Source organism: Hyla sarda, chromosome 4 (assembly GCF_029499605.1).
Source record: "Hyla sarda isolate aHylSar1 chromosome 4, aHylSar1.hap1, whole genome shotgun sequence".
Taxonomy (NCBI): Eukaryota; Metazoa; Chordata; class Amphibia; order Anura; family Hylidae; genus Hyla; species Hyla sarda.
Window position 1 is genome coordinate 16,111,544 of NC_079192.1, and position 19,126 is coordinate 16,130,669.

Sequence of the window (19,126 nt, forward strand, 5' to 3'; positions counted from 1 at the left end):
CGGTGGCTGCGGCGCTTACCGGCGGTTATCGGAGCGAGATCGACGGAGCAGCAGTGGAGCAGCGGCAGAGCAGCGGCGGCTGTGTTCACTGTGCGGGCATCGTTGGTGAGTGAGGGTGAGCAGTAGAGCAGGCAGGGACAGTTAGCAGGACAGGGCTGTTCTACACCAGCACTGCTCTGTGGGTCTGTGTGACCCCTCAGAGCGTTTGCTGCTGCAGCCTGCCCCTGTCTGAATTTAAATTTTTTGGAAAAAGATGAAAACAGCACAAGGCCGAAACGCACAAGGCCGAAACATAACAAAATGTAAAAAAAAGGAAACTTTCTGAATGCATTGTAAGCCATAGTTCTGCCGTTCTGGTTACACTAGCCCACCAGGGAATTCTTCTTAAGTGCATTAATAATGTTATAAATATCCATACAATATTCTAACACCAGCTGGGATTCACTGGGCGTAAATGGAACAAGCCAGAGACAACTGGGGAATTCTTGCGATTGTACTTATAAAGGCTGAGTGTGCCGAGATAAGAGCGAAGCCTCACCGTGAAGGTAGAGATGAGGTAAGGACGACAACCACATCGGTGGAGGGTCTCAGAATCCCGCAGGATAGTGTTGGTAGAATTTCATATTAGATGATGAGAATGTTGTCATAAAGCTAAGAGGGTGCCTCATATCTTAAAGATATTAGACGGAGACCATTGTGGGTGGTCATCTGAGGTCAACGCAAAGTCATGTCTCTGGCACGTTACCAATGAAATAATCTAAAGACTGATGTGGTGTCCCAGCACCAAAGGCCGTCCTGTGGATTCGGACTTCCTCGGGCAGACCTGCGGGACAGGTGTTGGGCCCACTGAGATACTGATTACTGTTTCTAAAAGATAATATATTTTCATAATTATCATGTTATGTTATTTCTATACAGTCGTCCCTCAACATACGATGGTAATCCGTTCCAAATGGACCATCGTTTGTTGAAACCATCGTATGTTGAGGGATCCGTGCAATGTAAAGTATAGGACAGTGGTCTACAACCTGCGGACCTCCAGATGTTGCAAAACAACAACACCCAGCATGCCCGGACAGCCGTAGCGCTTGAATACTGAAAATCATACATACTTTTTATTGAAGGATCTGCATGGACAACAGGAGGTAGGCAGAGGGACTGGACAATGACCGTTTTGCGAAACAGTTGTTGTCCAGTCACTCTACCTACCTCTTGTTGCCTCCTTGCCTAACTCCCGTACATAAAGAACTGTAAGTTAAGAAGTCTAAATAGGGCCAGTATGTTGAGCCCAATGGAGGTATATATAGACACTGAGGGGGTGGAAGCTTTTGCTGTTAGATTAAGGGATTTTTATGGCATTGAAGGTTAAATAGTTAAGTGAATTAATTTTAAAGATTTTTCTAAAACAAAATAGTATTATTATTAAGAGAATCGAGGATGGGCTGACAATGCCCAAAGACCCATGCCAAAGGGAGACCCATTGCCTTAAAGGCCCCCATACACATGCCAACCATTTATATGTATAGATGCCTCCCGACTCCTCCCCTACAGATATAGATTTTCAACTGTGTTGAAATTGGAGCGATGGCTGTGCAGGCGGGGTACGCTCCATTCATTCCAAAAACAATTATGCCCCCATTCTCGGGGTCGGCAGGAGTCCCAGAATTTGGATCCCCCCCTGATTAGCTTGTTATCCTCTACCCATAGGATAGAGGATAACAAGCTGAGATGCCTTTTTTGGGAGATTCAGTAGGACCTTGTGGTTACACAAGGACTAAACATCAGTAGTCTTCCCTTGGTCCTTAGGACCCTCATCAATGTTCTTATATACAAAAGAGCCAAGGTACAGATGACGTTGGATCATAGTAGAGATGGTTTAAGAATAGCAGAGCTGCATTTGTCATCTAGCACTGTCCTTGGGAATATCTTAGTGTGCGATCTCTGGTTTTCCATAAACCTGCAGGTAAACCTAATATATGATCTTAAAGGGGTGTTCCAGGATATGTTTTATTTGACTATACTAACAGCATACAAAATGATGGTCAATTCAGGTTTTCCCAGGTTGCAGTGAGGCCTGAGACATAGCATTACTAGTCAGGTGTTCAAAGGAGCCCGCCTGCTTCAATGAGTTGAGCGACCGCTGGGTGGGAGGGAGATCATTCTGCAAGGAATTGTAGTTTTGCAACAGCTGGCGACACCCTGGTTAGAAAACAGTGGCCTATTGTTCGCAGTACGGCAGGGAAGGCAGCTCATGTGTGCTTCAATGGGTGGGGTGTCTCATGTGTAGGAAGGAGAAAAGTGATCTTATACTTACAAACAAGGAATCCTGGGACTTGTAGTTGGAAGGAGGTAACTCCAACAGGAAATAGCCATTTCACAAAAAGAAATCAGCAGCGTTAGACTGGAATCACAACATAGTCACCCCCAAGAAAAGCACAGATCCTTCCTAAACATGTTTATTACTGTCTGGCAGGTAAGAACTAAAATCATCTGTTTTTACCCTATTAGGTTTACCTCATTGTTCTAGGGTAGAAATGTCTTAATACATTTTACTATGTCTTTTCTAATAGACTCGTGTTCCATGTCTACTGGACTCTGTGGCATCTGATCCTGTCCTATGTAATGCCAGCCTCTCATTCAGATCAGCCTGGGTGTAGACTGAGTGGCTTAACCCTCAGTGGTCTCCGGGAGAGTGGAAACGTGCTGATCGGGGCCATCCTTCCCCTCCACTTTGACAGAAAGTATCCAGAGATTGACTTCACAATGAGTCCTCAACAAGGACCCTGCATAATGTGAGTGTTGTCTAATCATGGTTCGGGGGGCGGGGCATTATCGGCTTATTGGTAAGGTAATTGCCGATACCGATAATGCCCAAAATCGTGATTATCGGCCGATAATATCGGCCATACCGATAATCGGTCGATCCCTATTATGAACTATGTTACTATGTTAGTCTTTCTAAGTGAAGAAATGATCAAAAACCCTAAAGAATCGATTACACCGGTTATAGTGTGGGTGAACAGGAGACCGATGCAGGGTTTCTGACTAATATACATACCTTCAGTCTGGCGCCAGGTCCCTTTGAAGATCAACTTCTTTTTTCTGTGAGTTGCACGCTGGAGGGGGGCTCGCCGCCGGTCACGTGAGAGCCTGTGCTTACTGAGCTCTCACGTGACCATGAATATTCAAATCCAGCCAGCGGCCCGCCTCCAGCGTGCAATTCACAGAAGAAAGAAGCCGATATTCAGAGGGACCGGGCGCCGGACTGCAGGTACGTATATTAGTCAGAGACCCCGCATCAGTCTACTGTTCACCAGCACTATAACCCGGTGTATTGGTTTAGTGTGGGTGAACAGGTGACCGTTTTCCTTTCAAGCTTGGAGATTTCAGGATCTTCAGGCTTAGGTTGGATGGAACTGCCATAGTAGGAAAAGGAAATTCCAGCTGGGGCTCTTTGGTTGTAGTCTCTTTATGATCTTTTTGGCCACAAAAGTCCTTTCCTGACCCATTACAGGGGTGCTCCCGTGGAAAACTTTTTTATTTTTTTAAATTAACTGGTGCCAGAAAGTTAAACAGATTTGTAAACTACTTCTATTAAAAATCTTAATCCTTCCAGTACTTTTTAGGAGCTGTATACTACAGAGGAAATGCTTTTCTTTTTGGATTTCCCTTCTGTAATGATGACAGTTCTCTTTGCTGACCTCTGCTGTCCTTTTTAGGAATGGTCTAGAGCAGGAGAAAATCCCCATAGCAAACATATTGTTACGCCGAGCGCTCCGGGTCCCTGCTCCTCCCCAGAGCGCTTGCGGTATTCCCCTCTCTGCAGCGCCCCGGTCAGACCCGCTGACCGGGAGCGCTGCACTGACACTGCCGGCGGGGATGCGATTCGCATAGCGGGACGCGCCCGCTCGCGAATCGCATCCCAAGTTACTCACCTGTCCCGGTCCCCGGCTGTCACGTCCTGGCGCGCGCTGCTCCGCCCCTTAGGGCGCGCGCGCGCCAGCTCTCTAAGATTTAAAGGGCCAGTACACCAATGATTGGTGCTTGGCCCAATCAGTCTAATTAGCTTCCACCTGCTCCACGTCCATATAAACTCACTTCCCCTTCCCTGCTTTGCCGGATCTTGTTGCCCTTGTGCCTAGAGAAAGCATTTTCTGTGTTTGCCATTACTGTGTTTCCAGACCTTCTGCTATCACCATTGACTACGAACCTTGCCTCCTGCCCCGACCTTCTGCTACGTCTGACCTCGCCTCTGTCTAGTCCTTCTGTCCCACGCCTTCTCAGCAGTCAGCGAGGTTGAGCCGTTGCCGGTGGATACGACCTGGTTGCTACCGCCGCAGCAAGACCATCCCGCTTTGCGGCGGGCTCTGGTGAATACCAGTAGCAACCTAGAACCGGTCCACCGACACGGTCCACGCCAATCCCTCGCTGACACAGAGGATCCACATCCAGCCTGCCGTATCCTAACACATATGCTGTTCTGGACAGTTCCTAAAATGGACAGCAGAGGTCAGCAGAGACCACTGTGCTCATGACAGAAGGGAAATCCAAAAAGAAAAGCATTTCCTCTGTAGTATACAGCCCATAAAAAGTACTGGAAGGATTAAGATTTTTTTTTATAGAAGTAATTTACAAATCTGTTTAACTTTCTGGCACCAGTTGATCTGAAAAAAATTTTAATAAAAGTTTTCCACGGGAGTACCCCTTTAACTAAAGTAGAACCTGGAGCATCTCTTCTTGGCTTGGAAGATGGATAGCTCAGTGTGTTAGAAGCCTTCTGAACAGTAGTCTACTATTACTAGAACCCTATATTGGTTTATTATCCCTTTATAACACCAAGGCTTTTACCACAGCAGTAAAGGATATTTCCAGCAGTTCTGAACTATTTTTGGTTAATACTTCAAAGAAGCAGACGATTGGCACAGCTTCCCAGCTTTAGCATGCATCGAAGTAGCCCTAGCATGAGCAAACAGCCAAGGCTCCCTAAGAAAGGCCACATGGAAATTGCACTGCACCGAGGTTCCATAAAGTCCCAAGAACAAGAAATATGGATGGCACTCACCCGTACTGATGTGTAAAAATATCCGATTTATTAAAGTGCAAACTACAAGTTCATCGGGGTACACAGGTTACTTTGCCAGAATGTGCAAACAAACAAATTAGCAACAGCTGTTTCACGCAGACACACTTCTTCAGAAACGTGCCTGCGTGAAACAGCTGTTGCTAATTACAAGTCCATTGGAGTACACATGTTACTCTGCCGGCATGAGCAAACGTAACAAATTAGTAACAGCTGTTTCGTGCAGGCACGCTTCTTCAGAAGTGCGTTCGCTTGAAACAGAGTAACTTGTGTACCCAATGGACTTGTGTTTTCCACTTTAACAAATCAGATATTTCTGCACATCAGTACGGGTCAGTGTCATCCATATTTCTTGTTCTAGGTATTTTTGGTTATAGTTTTGAGTCAGCTCTTTAGCTACGGACTCTCTCTTTTTATCTATTCCAGGTTTCGTTTTGAGGGGTTACAGCAGTTCCAAGCCCTGCGCTTTGCTATTGAGGAAATTAACAGAAGTCCAAATCTCTTGCCGAATACCACCTTGGGCTTTCAGGTCTATGACTCATGTGCTGGTCTACGTCAAGAACTGGATGGGACACAAATGCTTCTAACAGGACAGGATAGAGGGATCCCCAATTATTCATGCCAGGAAGGACCATCAATGGCGGCCATCATTGGACATTCAGTATCCTCCTATTCTATTTTGATGGCTCACATGCTTGGCCTGTACAGATACCCACAGGTATAGTGTCATGATGCATTTTTTTGGATTAATGTCTCATAGTTTACAATTCTTTCTATGCTACAATAAATATTGAGCTGACTTCCTGGTGAGTTGTGGTGGTCTTATGCTTATACATAGAAGCCAGTCTGAATAAACAGCTGCAGCATCATTTCCATACAAATGGTCATCTAGTACTAATTTTTAGATGTACATTTTCCAATAAAAACACGGTTCTTCTGTCACTTTAATCCAAATCTGTTTCTAGGGACCTAGTATAGTGGCTAAAAGAGTCTCCTAGAAGCCGTCCCACAGTGGGCGAATACTTCGATGATACATTCAAAGGAATATAGCGAATTTGTTCTTTTTCTTGTGGAATCTGTACTTAAGGAAAGTAGACAAAATCTACAACCATTTTAACCTGAAGCCACTAGGGCTGTCACCTACTACAGTAAATACTGCGGAAGAAGGGTGTTAGGTCAACTTTCCCCTCTGTACACCCTCTAGCTCTTCCCCCTGATTTACATGCCCTCAGTTTATCTGGTAAAATCCAACTTTCTTTATCTACTATCTCTGTTTATCTCAGAAATCCACAACAATGGGTTAAAAACGGTCTAACTCAACACGTTTCAAGCTTCCATTTTTGCTGGTCAGTGACTGGTCCCTTTTCCGTAGTACATGTATTGAAAAGCTAGAAAGGTCATCGTGTCCCTTGCACCCACCCAGTCACTGAGCTGTGACTCTATGCAGTGCATGACAATGGTAAGCACCATGAACTTTCGGTTTTTAAACACCCTATTCGGCTTTTCCTGTCCAAGCTCAAAGGGGTTGTATGAACTTCATTAGGTAGAGCCCAAAAGACTCCCTCGGTTAGTTAGAGTGGGCAATTGCTATGAAGAGCAGATCCCCTTACGGTGTCCATTTCTTGGATGCCATTTAATATATAATGTATACCATTTTTTTCTTGCAGTAGCCGCCACTGCAGTAATGTATAGGTGGCTTAAATTTCCTGCAGTCAGCTCTCCCTCCTTACTGCAGGCTCCGGACTCCCTTTTTTGCACTGAAGAGGCCATCCACGTGCCAGATTTTTGCCCTTCTGAAATCCCTGCCAGACACCACCAATATAAACCTGCTCCACCCTTTCTCTGGTGCTTGAGCAACATTGTATTTTACTGTAACGAAGATGTCTGTCTGCCGTGCACCGGCACCTGTGTTCCTGTTTCCAGACTTATTCCTGTTATCATGACTCCATCTCTGCCTGATCCTCCTGTACCTCGCTGTCCTCCTGTGTATGGCCTGCACTGTTGACAATGACTCAGTAATCTAAGAAAGCTTATTCCACCTGGCTGCTTCTGAACTACTAAGCTCTGATATAAACACAAACATAGTTCTAGATTGAACTATGTTTGCTGGCCTATTACCATCTATGGCTTCAGCTCACCCACTCCGCCTGTATCCTTGGTACTTGGCATTGAGGTGTTCTGCCCAGCTGCCACTTAACTTGGACCATTCATGAGGTAGCAATCTGATATCTCCCTTAAAGTCCAGCTTTCGCATTCTGGAGCAGCATGAAGGGTGAAAACCAGGGGTACACTTAGGCTATGTTCACACAGGCAATGTCTGCACGGAACATTTTTGTGCGGACATTGCCCCAACAGTGGAGTGCCGGCAGAACATGACAGCGATATGGTCACTCGAAAATGCATTCTCATAGAAGGCTATGCATTTCAGTGCGAACTCTGCTGCAGAAATTGCGCCATGTGCACAGCACAGCAGAATCCCATTGATATCAATGGCACTCTGCTGTTGCGGAATCTCCATTGTGGGCTAAGGACTAAGACTGTACTATTGTGGACTAAGGTGGGAGAGGACACTCGTATGGACCACAAGGCATATACTGACTATACTGAGTAAGGATACTAGTGCAGGACTTGTTATAGTGAACCTGAAACTTCCCTTTAATAAGCCTCTGTTCTATGCCAGGTGTCGGAACCGGATTCACCCAGGTTTTACAATGGGTCGTAATGGGTCAGACTACCCCACCAGATCCTTTAAGTGATTCTCCATCCAGCTCCTACACATAAATAAGCCCCAAATGTCAGGAGGACAAGTCTAATAGTTCCAATGTAGACAAGTCATTTTTAGTTCCTTCACAGTGTATCAATTGTAATAAGAAATTTTATAATATTCCTCAAATTTTTTTTCACGCTGTTTTCACGCTGCGGGGGTTGGGCACTCCCCCTCAATGCAAGCCCATAGACTTGTGTTGAGGGGCGTGGCTGACTCCTGCAGCGCGAAAACAGGGTTCAGAACATTTAGTGCTGGCCAGTGGAGTACCCCTTTAATAATTCAGATTAGAATTAATGTTTCCTTCCCTTTGTGAACACCTTCTTGTTTCTCATCGTAGATCAGCCACTACTCCACCAGCTCTCTTCTAAGTGACAGGTCCCAATTTCCTTCCTTCTTCAGGACTGTCCCCAACGATGCCTTTCAGTCCAAGGGTCTGGCACAACTGGTGTTGCATTTTGGATGGACTTGGGTTGGATTAATAGCCTTGGATGAAGATTATGGTCTACAGGGGATCCAAGTCATTAAGCAAGAACTTCTCAAGGCTGGAGCTTGCGTTGCCTTCCTGGAATACATCTTAAACATCCGCCAGGATAAGAATGCTCCGCACCTCACAAAAGTTATTCAAGAGTCATCTGCCAAGGTGGTTGTAGTCTTCTCTACAGATGTTGAAATGGTTCCTCTTCTGAACGAAATGGTGAAGAAGAATGTCACTGGGAAGATCTTTGTAGCCAGTGAAGCTTGGTCTACATCAGCATTAATGTCAAATAGTAAATATTCTTCAATACTATCGGGGTCCATTGGGTTTTCCTTCCATAGCTCAGTTATTCCCCATTTCCAACAATACCTCAATAATATCCACCCCCTCCAGGGGTCAGGAGATACGTGGGTTTATGACTGTCAGCTTCTCAATAAGGAAATGGAGGCTGAGTTACTCAATTATTCTATAAACATGTGTGCCGAAAAGGAAGATCTGAAGAGCATCTACAATAGCTTCAGTGATGTCTCCAGCCTACGAGGGGCACACAACCTATATGCTGCCATTAATGTTATAGCCGAAGCTTTACATGACTTTCATATTTATCATAAGACCATAGGAGGCGATAAAGACCGTGGAACGATTGAGAACTTAAAACCCTGGAAGGTAAGACTCCCTTTAAAAGGCTTGATATGGGAATGTTACTCAAATGAGTTAAAGGAGCCCTCTGGGAAATTTTGTTTTTTTTCTTGAATAGTGCAGCATAGGTTATTATTAGAGAATAATGTACAGGTTCCTGTCTATGCCTTGTGCTTACCTATTTTACCTGATGTGGCAGGCAAGGATTAGGCTCCATTTTAGATGCAAATCCATACTAAAATAACTTGACAATGCTCCCTAAATTTCCTATGAATCCTCTGGTTTTGCAGAGAAAGGGAGTGGAGTCTAATAACTACACCTAGTCCTATAATTAAGCTGCTGGTGCTAGAGTTTAGCTAGGTGAACTGATAAGACTCATAGGTGGGTTGAGTGGGTTTAATATTTACTGCATTTTTGACACATTTTTACAGCATTTTAGCAGTTTTTGCCGTGATTTTTCAAAATCTTGATAAAAGTGGTACATTTTCTTCTGTGGTTTGCACAATTGCGGTACAAAAAATTTACCTTTTGTCTCAATTTTCACGCAGAGGTGTACAATATATCCTGATCCCATAGACATAACAGCAGTTATATACAGAAAGAGCTGGAGGGGCAGTTTATAACTACTAAATATCCTGATCCCATAGAGATGGCAGCAGCAGTATACAGATAGAGCTGGAGGGGAGGTGAATAACCTCTATATATTCTGATCCCATAGAGATAGCAGAAGCCGTATACAGATAGAGCTGGAAAGGAGGTGGATAACTACTATATATTCTGATCCTATAGAGATAGCAGCAATATACAGATAGAGCTAGAGCCGGGGCATATAATTGCTATATTTACAGGGTGGGCCATTTATATGGATACACCTTAATAAAATGGGAATGGTTGGTGATAGTAACTTCCTGTTTGTGGCACATCAGTATATGTGAGGGGGGAAACTTTTCAAGATGGGTGGTGACCATGGTGGCCATTTTGAAGTCGGCCATTTTTAATCCAACTTTTGTTTTTCAATAAGAAGAGGGTGACACATCAAACTTATTGGGAATTTCACAAGAAAAACAATGATGTGCTTGGTTTTAATATAACTTTATTATTTCATGAGTTATTTACAAGTTTCTGAGCACTTATAAAATGTGTTCAATGTGCTGCCCATTGTGTTGGATTGTCAATGCAACCGTCTTCTCCCACTCTTCACACACTGATAGCAACACCGCAGGAGAAATGCCCGCACAGGTGCTGCAGAATGGGCAAAACAAAAATTGGAACAGGACCCTCAGTTTACACAGAAGATTTTGTTCAGTGATGAGGAAACTTTTATGTGAATGGTGAAGTTAACAAACAAAACCACCGCTATTGGTTTGACACTAACCCACATTGGATAGATCCCTCCAAGACTGTTGGAACACAAAAATTGATGGTATGGTGTGGTATATGGGGTACAAAGATAGTGGGGCCATTCTTCATCAATGGAAACCTCAAGGCCACTGGATATGTGAAATTGCTACATGATGATGTGTCTCCCTCTTTATGCACTGAAGCTGCACGCTCCCTGAGTTTTTCCAGCAAGATGGTGACCACCACATTATGGGTGTCAGGTCCGAGCATTCCTAGATGAACAGTTTTCTGGAAAGTGGATTGGTCATCGTGGGCCAGTTGAATGGCCCCCAAGGTCTCCCGATGTGACTCCATTAGACTTTTATCTTTGGGGCTAGCATTTCTCCTGCTAGCATTTCTCCTGCGGTGTATATAGTAGTATATAGCAGTGTATACAGATACTGGAAGCCTATGCTAGCATTTCTCCTGCGGTGTTGCTATCAGTGTGTGAAGAGTGGGAGAAGAGGGTTGCATTGACAATCCAACACAATGGGCAGCACATTGAACACATTTTATAAGTGCTCAGAAACTTGTAAATAACTCATGAAAAAATAAAGTTATGTTAAAACCAAGCACATCATTGTTTTTCTTCTGAAATTCCTAATAAGTTTGATGTGTCACATGACCCTCTTCCTATTGAAAAAACTAAAGTTGGATTCAAAATGGACGACTTCAAAATGTCCACCATGAACACCACCCATCTTGAAAAGTTTCCTCCCTCACATATACTAATGTGCCACAAACAGGAAGTTAATATCACCAACCATTCCCATTTTATTAAGGTGTATCCATATAAATTGCCCACCCTGTATATATATATATATATATATATATATATATTGATCCCATAGAGATACTAGCATTATACAGGTATACAGATAGAGCTAGGGGAGGTGTATAACTACTATATATCCTGATTCCATAGAGTTAGCGGCAGTATACAGATAGAGCTGGAGGAGAGGTGTATAACTACTATATATCCTGATCGCACAGAGATAGCAGCAGCAGCAGAGGTATGTAGATAAAGTTGGTGGGTAGATGTGTGTCTACTATATAACCAAATGTCATTGCAGCAGCAGTATAAAGATCTCAGAGAAGAGGGAGCTGCCAAGAGAGCCCGATAGGTGCTGATGTCATCCAGTAGTTAACAGAAAGTCTCGATCTGTGTGCAATAAGCTCACCCAGATTCATGACTTATTTCTCACTAACTCTCTTAATCTGCTTGCTCTCACAGAAACATGGATACAACCTTCTGACACTGCTTCTCTCGCTGCTTTATCTTATGGTGACCTTCACTTTTCCCATACCCCTAGATCTGACACCAGGCATGGTGGAGGAGTTGGGGTGCTTCTAGCCCCACAATGCACTTTTCAAGTCATCCCCCCCATTACCCTCACTCACATTTCCCTCTTTTGAGGTCCACACCCTCAGGCTCTTCTGCCCATTGTCTCTCAGAGTGGCGGTCATCTATCGTTCTCCTGGTTCTCCCCAAATGTTCCTGGATCATTTTGCCACCTGGCTCCCTCACTTTCTTTCCTCAGAAACACCTACACTCATCATGGGTGATTTTAATATCCCCATTGATACCCCAATCTCCTCTTCTGCCTCTCAGCTTCTGTCTCTAACCTCCTCCTTTGCCCTTTCACAGTTTACTGACTCTCCCACACACAAGGATGGGAATACACTGGACTTGATCTTCTCTAGACTTTGCTCTGTCTCTAAATTCACTAATTCTCCTTTTGAGCTCTCTGACCACAACCTTCTCTCTTTCTCTATCAGTAACTCCTATCCTCTTCCAGACACTCCAACCTTGTACACTTACAGAAACCTGCGTGCCATAAACACTAGTCAATTTATAGACATTCTACAATCTTCACTATCACCAATCTCTTCTCTCTCCTGCCCTAATCTAGCAGCCAAACATTACCATGACACCCTAAAGTCTACCCTGGATCAAATGGCACCCTCTAAAACACGAACCTCCCGACACAGACGGCAGCAACCCTGGCACACGCTAACAACCCGCTTTCTCAGGCGATGCTCTAGGTGTGCTGAACGTCTGTGGAGGAAAATTAAGACTTCTTCAGACTATCTGCACTATAAATTCATGCTTAAATCCTATTACTCCGCTCTTCATCTCGCCAAACAAACATATTTTACCTCCCTCATCTCCTCTCTGTCTCACAACCCAAAACACCTTTTTGACACGTTCAGCTCTTTCCTTCGGCCTAAAGTACAGACCCCAATCACTGATCTCTGCACTGAAGACCTGGCCAAAGACTTCAAAACTAAAATCGATGACATTCGTGATGAAATCCTCTCCCAGTCCCCTAAAAGTTTTGATCCAATTCCCAGCCACATCTCCTCTTCATCACTCTCAGTTTTTGAGCCTGTAACGGAGGATGAGGTTTCCAGGTTCCTCTCCTCCGCCCGCCCCACTACCTGCTCTAGTGACCCCATGCCTTCACACCTCATCCAGTCTCTCTCTCCTGCTATCAGCTGTCACCTAACTAAAATCTTTAACCTCTCCCTCTCTTCTGGGGTCTTTCCCTCCTCCTTCAAACACTCTATCATAACCCCACTATTGAAAAAACCATCTCTGGACCCGTCCTGTGCAGCCAACTATCGACCCATCTCAAATCTCCCCTTTATCTCAAAACTCCTGGAACGCTTGGTCTACTCCCGCCTTATCCGCTATCTCTCCGAGAACTCTCCTTGACCCCTTACAGTCTGATTTCCGCTCCCTTCACTCCACAGAAACGGCCCTAACCAAAGTCACTAACGATCTTCTGACGGCCAAATCAAATGGCAATTTCTCTTTACTGATTCTCTTGGACCTGTCTGCGGCTTTTGACACTGTGGATCACCAACTCCTCCTCAGTAGTCTCAGCTCCATCGGTCTCAAGGACTCTGCTGTCGCCTGGTTTTCCTCCTATCTCTCTGGCCGCTTCTTTAGCGTCTCGTTTTCTGGCTCTACTTCTTCTTCTCTTCCCCTTGCTGTCGGGGTTCCCCAGGGATCGGTCCTGGGTCCTCTACTCTTTTCACTCTACACATCCCCCATTGGAAAAACAATCAGTAGATTTGGTTTCCAGTACCACCTCTACGCTGATGACACCCAACTCTATACCTCCTCCACCAACATCACCCCTGCACTCCTACAGAATACCAGTGACTGTCTCTCTGCCATCTCAGACATCATGTCCTCTTTATATTTGAAACTAAATCTTTCTAAAACAGAACTTCTTGTCTTTTCTCCATCAACTGATACTGTACCTAACCCTGACATTTCCATCTCGGTATGTGGTACTACCATAACTCCTGGGCAGCAGGCTCGCTGTCTTGGAGTTATACTTGACTGTTATCTGTCTTTCACTCCCCATATTCAGTCTCTTTCACGTTCTTGTCACCTGCATCTCAAAAACATTTCAAGAATCCGCCTGTTTCTCACTACTGAGACTGCTAAAACTCTCATTATTGCTTTGATTCACTCCCCCCTCGACTACTGTAACTTTTTACTAATAGGCCTTCCTTTCTCCAAACTCTCTCCTCTCCAGTCCATCCTTAATGCCGCAGCCAGACTCATCTTCCTCCCCAGCCGCTACACCGACGACTGCTCCCTGTGCCAGTCACTACACTGGTTACCAATTCAGTCCAGAATACAGTACAAAATCCTCAGTCTCACACACAAAGCTCTCCACAATGCTGCACCTCCCTACATCTCCTCTCTCATCTCCGTCTACCATCCTACACATTCTCTCCGATCTGCTAATGATCTCACACTAACATCTTCTATAATCCGAACTTCTCACTCCCGTCTCCAAGACTTCACTTGTGCTGCACTGGTTCTCTGGAATGCTATCCCTCAATCCCTCAGACTCAACAACAACATCCATAGTTTCAAACGTGGCTTAAAACACATCTCTTCAGACAGGCCTACAACAGTCTCTAATTGGCCTCAACATATCCTCAACATATCCTCAACATATCCTCAACATATCCCCAACATGTCCCCAACATGTCCCCAACATGTCCCCAACATATCCCCAACATATCCCCAACATATCCCCACACCTCTTGTTTGAATAGTTATTGTGTAATTTTATATCTGATACTTGTCTTTGTTTGTACCCCATAATTGTAAGCGCTGCGGAATCTGTAGGCGCTATATAAATAAATAAAAAGTCAACTGACCCAGGACTGACCACTTCCTCTGACACATTAGACCTTGTACCTTTCTGTGGGTCAGACTGGGATCACATGTTACAATAATGAAACACACAGCATTGCCCTGAAGGACTAGTAATGGTAAGTTTCCATGATATGGGCAAAAAAACTAAAAAACAAACTCAAACCCAGAGTGCTTCTTTAAACGTTTGTAGAGTCTTCATTTCATACATGAACTCTAAGTTTGTAAATGTGACAAGAGATCTAGTAGATCCACCATACACAGATTTTATGCCCATTATGGTCCATGATGGGTTCAAAAGTGTTGTTCAAAGCCCTTCAGCCACAATACCACATGACAGAGCCCCCACTGTTATTGTCTTCTGTGTAAGATCTGGGCCCCCATCAGGAGCCCGTGGATAGGGGTGACTGCAACTTCTGCATGTCAGATGGAATGGTTATTGGGATTGTTCAAGCGATGTTGTTATCTTTGCACTACAGATAGTGGACGATTTGGTAACATCACCATTTAAAGTGGTATTCCGGGTTTATACATCTTATCCCCTATTCAAAGGATAGAAGATAAGATGTATGATCGTAGGGGTCCCACCACTGGGGACCCCCATGATCTCAGTGCAGCCCCCGGCATTCTGTTCCGGGCACTGCCTCCGAGAAGGGAATGTCACGGCCACGCTCCTAGTGACGTCACACCACACCTCCTCCATTCATGTCTATGGGAGGGGGCGTGATGGCCGTCACGCCCCCTCCCATTGATATGAATGGGGGGGCATGGTGTGACGTCACTAGGGGGCATGGCCGTGATGTCACCTCCCCATCTCGGAGGGAATGCCAGGGGCTGCACTGAGATTGCGGGGGTCCCCAGCGGCGGGACCCCTGCGATCATACATCTTATCCCTTATCCTTTGGATAGGGGATAAGATGCATAAACCTGGAATACCCCTTTAAATAACTCTGTTACCGTTCCAGCTGTCTCACTACATCCAGGCTGTACGGGTAAGACTAACCAGCGGAAGTGAAATATTCTTTAATGAAAATGGCGACCCACCTGCAGTTTATGACATTGTTTACTGGCGAACCGATGAGAAAGGGATCATTCAACACGTCAAGGTTGGGAGATATGATACAACACTGCCTGAAGGAAACATTTCCAGTATTGACCCCGGTGTTGATATGTGGACCTCCAACGATGGTCAAGTCAGTTTTCTCTTTTATACATAAAACTTTAAGTTTACATAGATTTATAGATACCAAATAAAGTCCAAGGTCAAAGCTCCAAATGGAGACTCCGAATCTAATCAAAGCTGTATTTTATTGGTTCCCCAACATGCTACGTTTTGAGTATGTTAGTCTGTGTCAATCAAAATCTTGACTAGTGCCGAATCTTAAAAGAGGGGGGTGGGGGGGGGACCTTATACTAACCAGTAGGTCAGACATAGTATCTGATGTAGGGGTAGAGGGTCATCTTGGTAATAGTAACCACAAGTTTTTACCGTATTTACTCTATAAGAGGATGTCCACTGACGGGGCTACAAAAACATAAAACTTTAGGAGTAAATTTGGTTAAAAAAAACAAATAAAATTAGCAATAATTGCAACAGAGAGAACAATTGCCATAGAAAGTAAAAAGAGCCCAAAAATAATCTCTGCCTGCATAAATAATAAGAAACTTAAAAATGAAAATGTTAGCCACTTAGGAACTAATCTAGGTTTAAGGCTAGGTTTCCACACAGGTTTTTTCCTGGAATTTTTTTGGGAAAACTGCCACTGCAATTTTTTTACCAAAGCTAGAAGTGTATTCTAAAGGAATGGTGAATATAAAAGACGAACTTATACCTTTCCTTCCTACTGGTTCCACTTCTGACAAAAAATGCAGTGTCAGTTTTCCAAAAAACGCCAGAAAAAAACCTGTGTGCAAATTTAGCCTTATGGTGGAGGAGGATGAGAAAGAGGTCAATCTACTAAATGCCTTTTTCTTTATTGTATTTACACAGAAAAAGCCAATGTCAGAGGACAAGGGAAGGAACAAAGTACAGTCTCCAGAAAATCTCACCTGTTTAACCCAACAAAAAATTGGACTAAGGGAGGATATATGTAAATGAGTTATCAACTGGCTCAGTGACAGGAGGCAGAGGAAGGGGATCAATAGAACTTACTCTAGTTGGATGACAGTTACTAATGGGGACCACAGGGATTAGTATTGGGTCCACTTATTTTCAATACATTTATTAATGACTTTGTAGAAGGATTACAGAGTAGAATTTCTATATTTGCAGATGACACTAAACTGGGTAGGGTGATCACCACAGAGGAGGATAACATAATATTACAGAGGGATCTGGGGCAGCTGGAGGCTTGGGCACAGACATGGCAAATAAAGTTTAACCTGGATAAATGAAAAGTTATGCACTTGGGCTGTAAAAACCAAATGTACAATGATCTGCTAAAAAAAAGATATTAAAGAGGTACTCCGCTGCTCAGCATTTGGAACGCTGGAGCCGGTGCCGGGAGCTCATGATGTCATAGCCCCACCCCCTCAATGCAAGCCTATGGGAGGGGGCGTGACGGCTGTCACGCCCCCTCCCATAGACTTGCATTGATGGGGCGGAGTTTGACATCATGATGGGGCGGGGATATGACATCACGCGCTCCCGATGCCAGCTCCAGTGTTCGGAACAGGTTGTTCCAAACGCTGGGAAGCGGAGTACCCCTTTAAGTGGGTAACTGGTGGACAGTAAACTGTACTTTAGTGATCAGTGCCAGGCAGTGGCTGCAAAGGCTAACAAAGTCATGGAATGTATCAAGAGAGGCATAGAGGCTTTTGACAGGGATATAGTTACCTCTGTATAAATCACTAGTCAGACCACATATGGAGTATTGTGTCCAATTTTTAATCTATATCAGAATAAGTGTATATAAGGACATGGCAGAACTGGAGAGGGTACAGAGGAGGGCAGCAAAGATAATAATGGTATGGGGGGATTACAAGACAGGTTATCACTTGGGGTTATTTAGTTTGGAGAAAAGACGTCTTAGGGAGATCTGACCACAATGTACAAATATATGAATGGACAGTACAGAAATGGAGAAAGTTGGCCCAGCTTAATGTAAACTTTAATTATAGATGTATTTTTCATGCATTGTTATTAAGGTGCCCCCTTCTGTGTGCAGCCAGAGCTGTCTTCCCGGCTTCAGGCAAGTCTTCAGAAGAGGACAACCCATATGTTGCTTCGAATGTGTCACCTGCCCCCAAGGAGAGATTTCCAACCAAACAGGTAAGATATGTGACTGTAGTGCCCACCTCCTCAAATAGATCGGCTGTTTCTTATATATATGACATTGTATCCCAGATTCGCTGGCCTGCATGAAGTGTCCGTGGGATCAGTGGCCTAGTGGCCAAAAAGATAAATGTTCTCAAAAAGAGAGAGAATTCCTCTCCTATGAAGAGACTCTTGGAGCCGTTTTGGCAGCCACCACCATCTTCTCGTCGAGTGTTCCTGCCGGTATTTTTGGACTTTTTTTCTATTTCAAGAAGACCCCTGTAGTAAGAGCCAATAACTTCTCAGTGAGTTGTCTTCTTCTAGGGTCTCTTTGTCTTTGCTTCCTTTGTTCTTTGACCTTCATTGGATACCCCGTACCAGAGAAGTGTTTTCTACGCCAGGCTACCTTCGGTTTGGCTTTTTCTTTTTGTGTGTCTTGCATTTTAGCCAAAACTACCATGGTGGTTTTTGCTTTCATGGCAACTAAGCCCGGAAGTGGATTAAAAAAATTAACTAGTCCTTGGGTGTCCTACACAATTATCACGCTCTGCACCTTCTTACAGTTCACCTTGTGTGTTCTTTGGATGGCTCTTTCACCCCCCTTTCCAGAACAGAATGTAAACGCAAAGCCTGGAGTCATCATTGTTCAGTGCAACGAAGGTTCAGTCGCCGCCTTTTGGTGCATGTTGGGATATCTGGGCCTTCTGGCGACCATTAGCTTCGTTGTAGCTTTCTTGGCCAGGAGACTTCCCGACAGCTTCAATGAGGCCAAGTACATAACCTTAAGCATGCTGGCCTTCCTCAGCGTCTGGATATCGTTCATTCCAGCCTATTTGAGTGCCAGCGGGAAGTACACCGTAGCAATGGAGATATTTGCTATCCAGTCATCCAGTTGGGCATTGGTGGCCTGCATGTTTATTCCTAAAATTTTCATAGTGTTATTCAGGCCAGAGATGAACTCCAGAGAATATCTAATGGGGAAAATCAAAAAATCTCCTATAGAACAGGGAGAACGATGTAACGTGTCTGCAGATTTTTCATACTATTTACAGAAATAAAAAAGTTGCATTTTAATATTTACACTCAACTTAATCCTTGTCTTATTGAGTGAGTGTCCTTAATATATCCATACATGCAGAATTTTAATTGCTCTTTAATCACAACTTTAAAACGTATTCCTTAAGTGTCTGATTGCTGTGTTTCTGGCCACTGAGACTCCCTGCGAACTCCTATATGGAGCCCTGCTACGTACCTGTCCTTGACGTGCTCTGCTCCCTACCTTTCTAGACAATAGAAAGTGACTGCCCATAAGGGATCCCCTCTAAGCGGCTGATTGGCTGAGC

At 44.3% G+C, this 19,126-nt stretch overlaps 1 protein-coding gene across 1 annotated transcript; it reads left to right on the plus strand.

The window, feature by feature from the left end:
• Positions 1-454: 454 nt before the first annotated feature.
• LOC130367277 (extracellular calcium-sensing receptor-like) lies at positions 455-18,841 on the plus strand. The gene is made up of 8 exons (XM_056569683.1): positions 455-556; positions 2,509-2,528; positions 2,571-2,792; positions 5,507-5,798; positions 8,185-8,988; positions 15,493-15,720; positions 17,675-17,798; positions 17,874-18,841. The coding sequence occupies exons 1-8, from the start codon at positions 455-457 to the stop codon at positions 18,839-18,841; spliced, it is 2,760 nt and encodes a 919-aa protein (XP_056425658.1).
• Positions 18,842-19,126: the final 285 nt, after the last annotated feature.

Excerpts from the sequence above, each read along its gene's own strand:
- LOC130367277 (XM_056569683.1), top strand. The coding sequence starts at position 455 with ATGGAACAAGCCAGAGACAACTGGGGAATTCTTGCGATTGTACTTATA. Across the intron at positions 557-2,508 it reads ACCGTGAAGGTAGAGATGAG|GTTTACCTCATTGTTCTAGG; the intron begins GTAAGGACGACA and ends TTACCCTATTAG. Across the intron at positions 17,799-17,873 it reads AGAGATTTCCAACCAAACAG|ATTCGCTGGCCTGCATGAAG; the intron begins GTAAGATATGTG and ends ATTGTATCCCAG.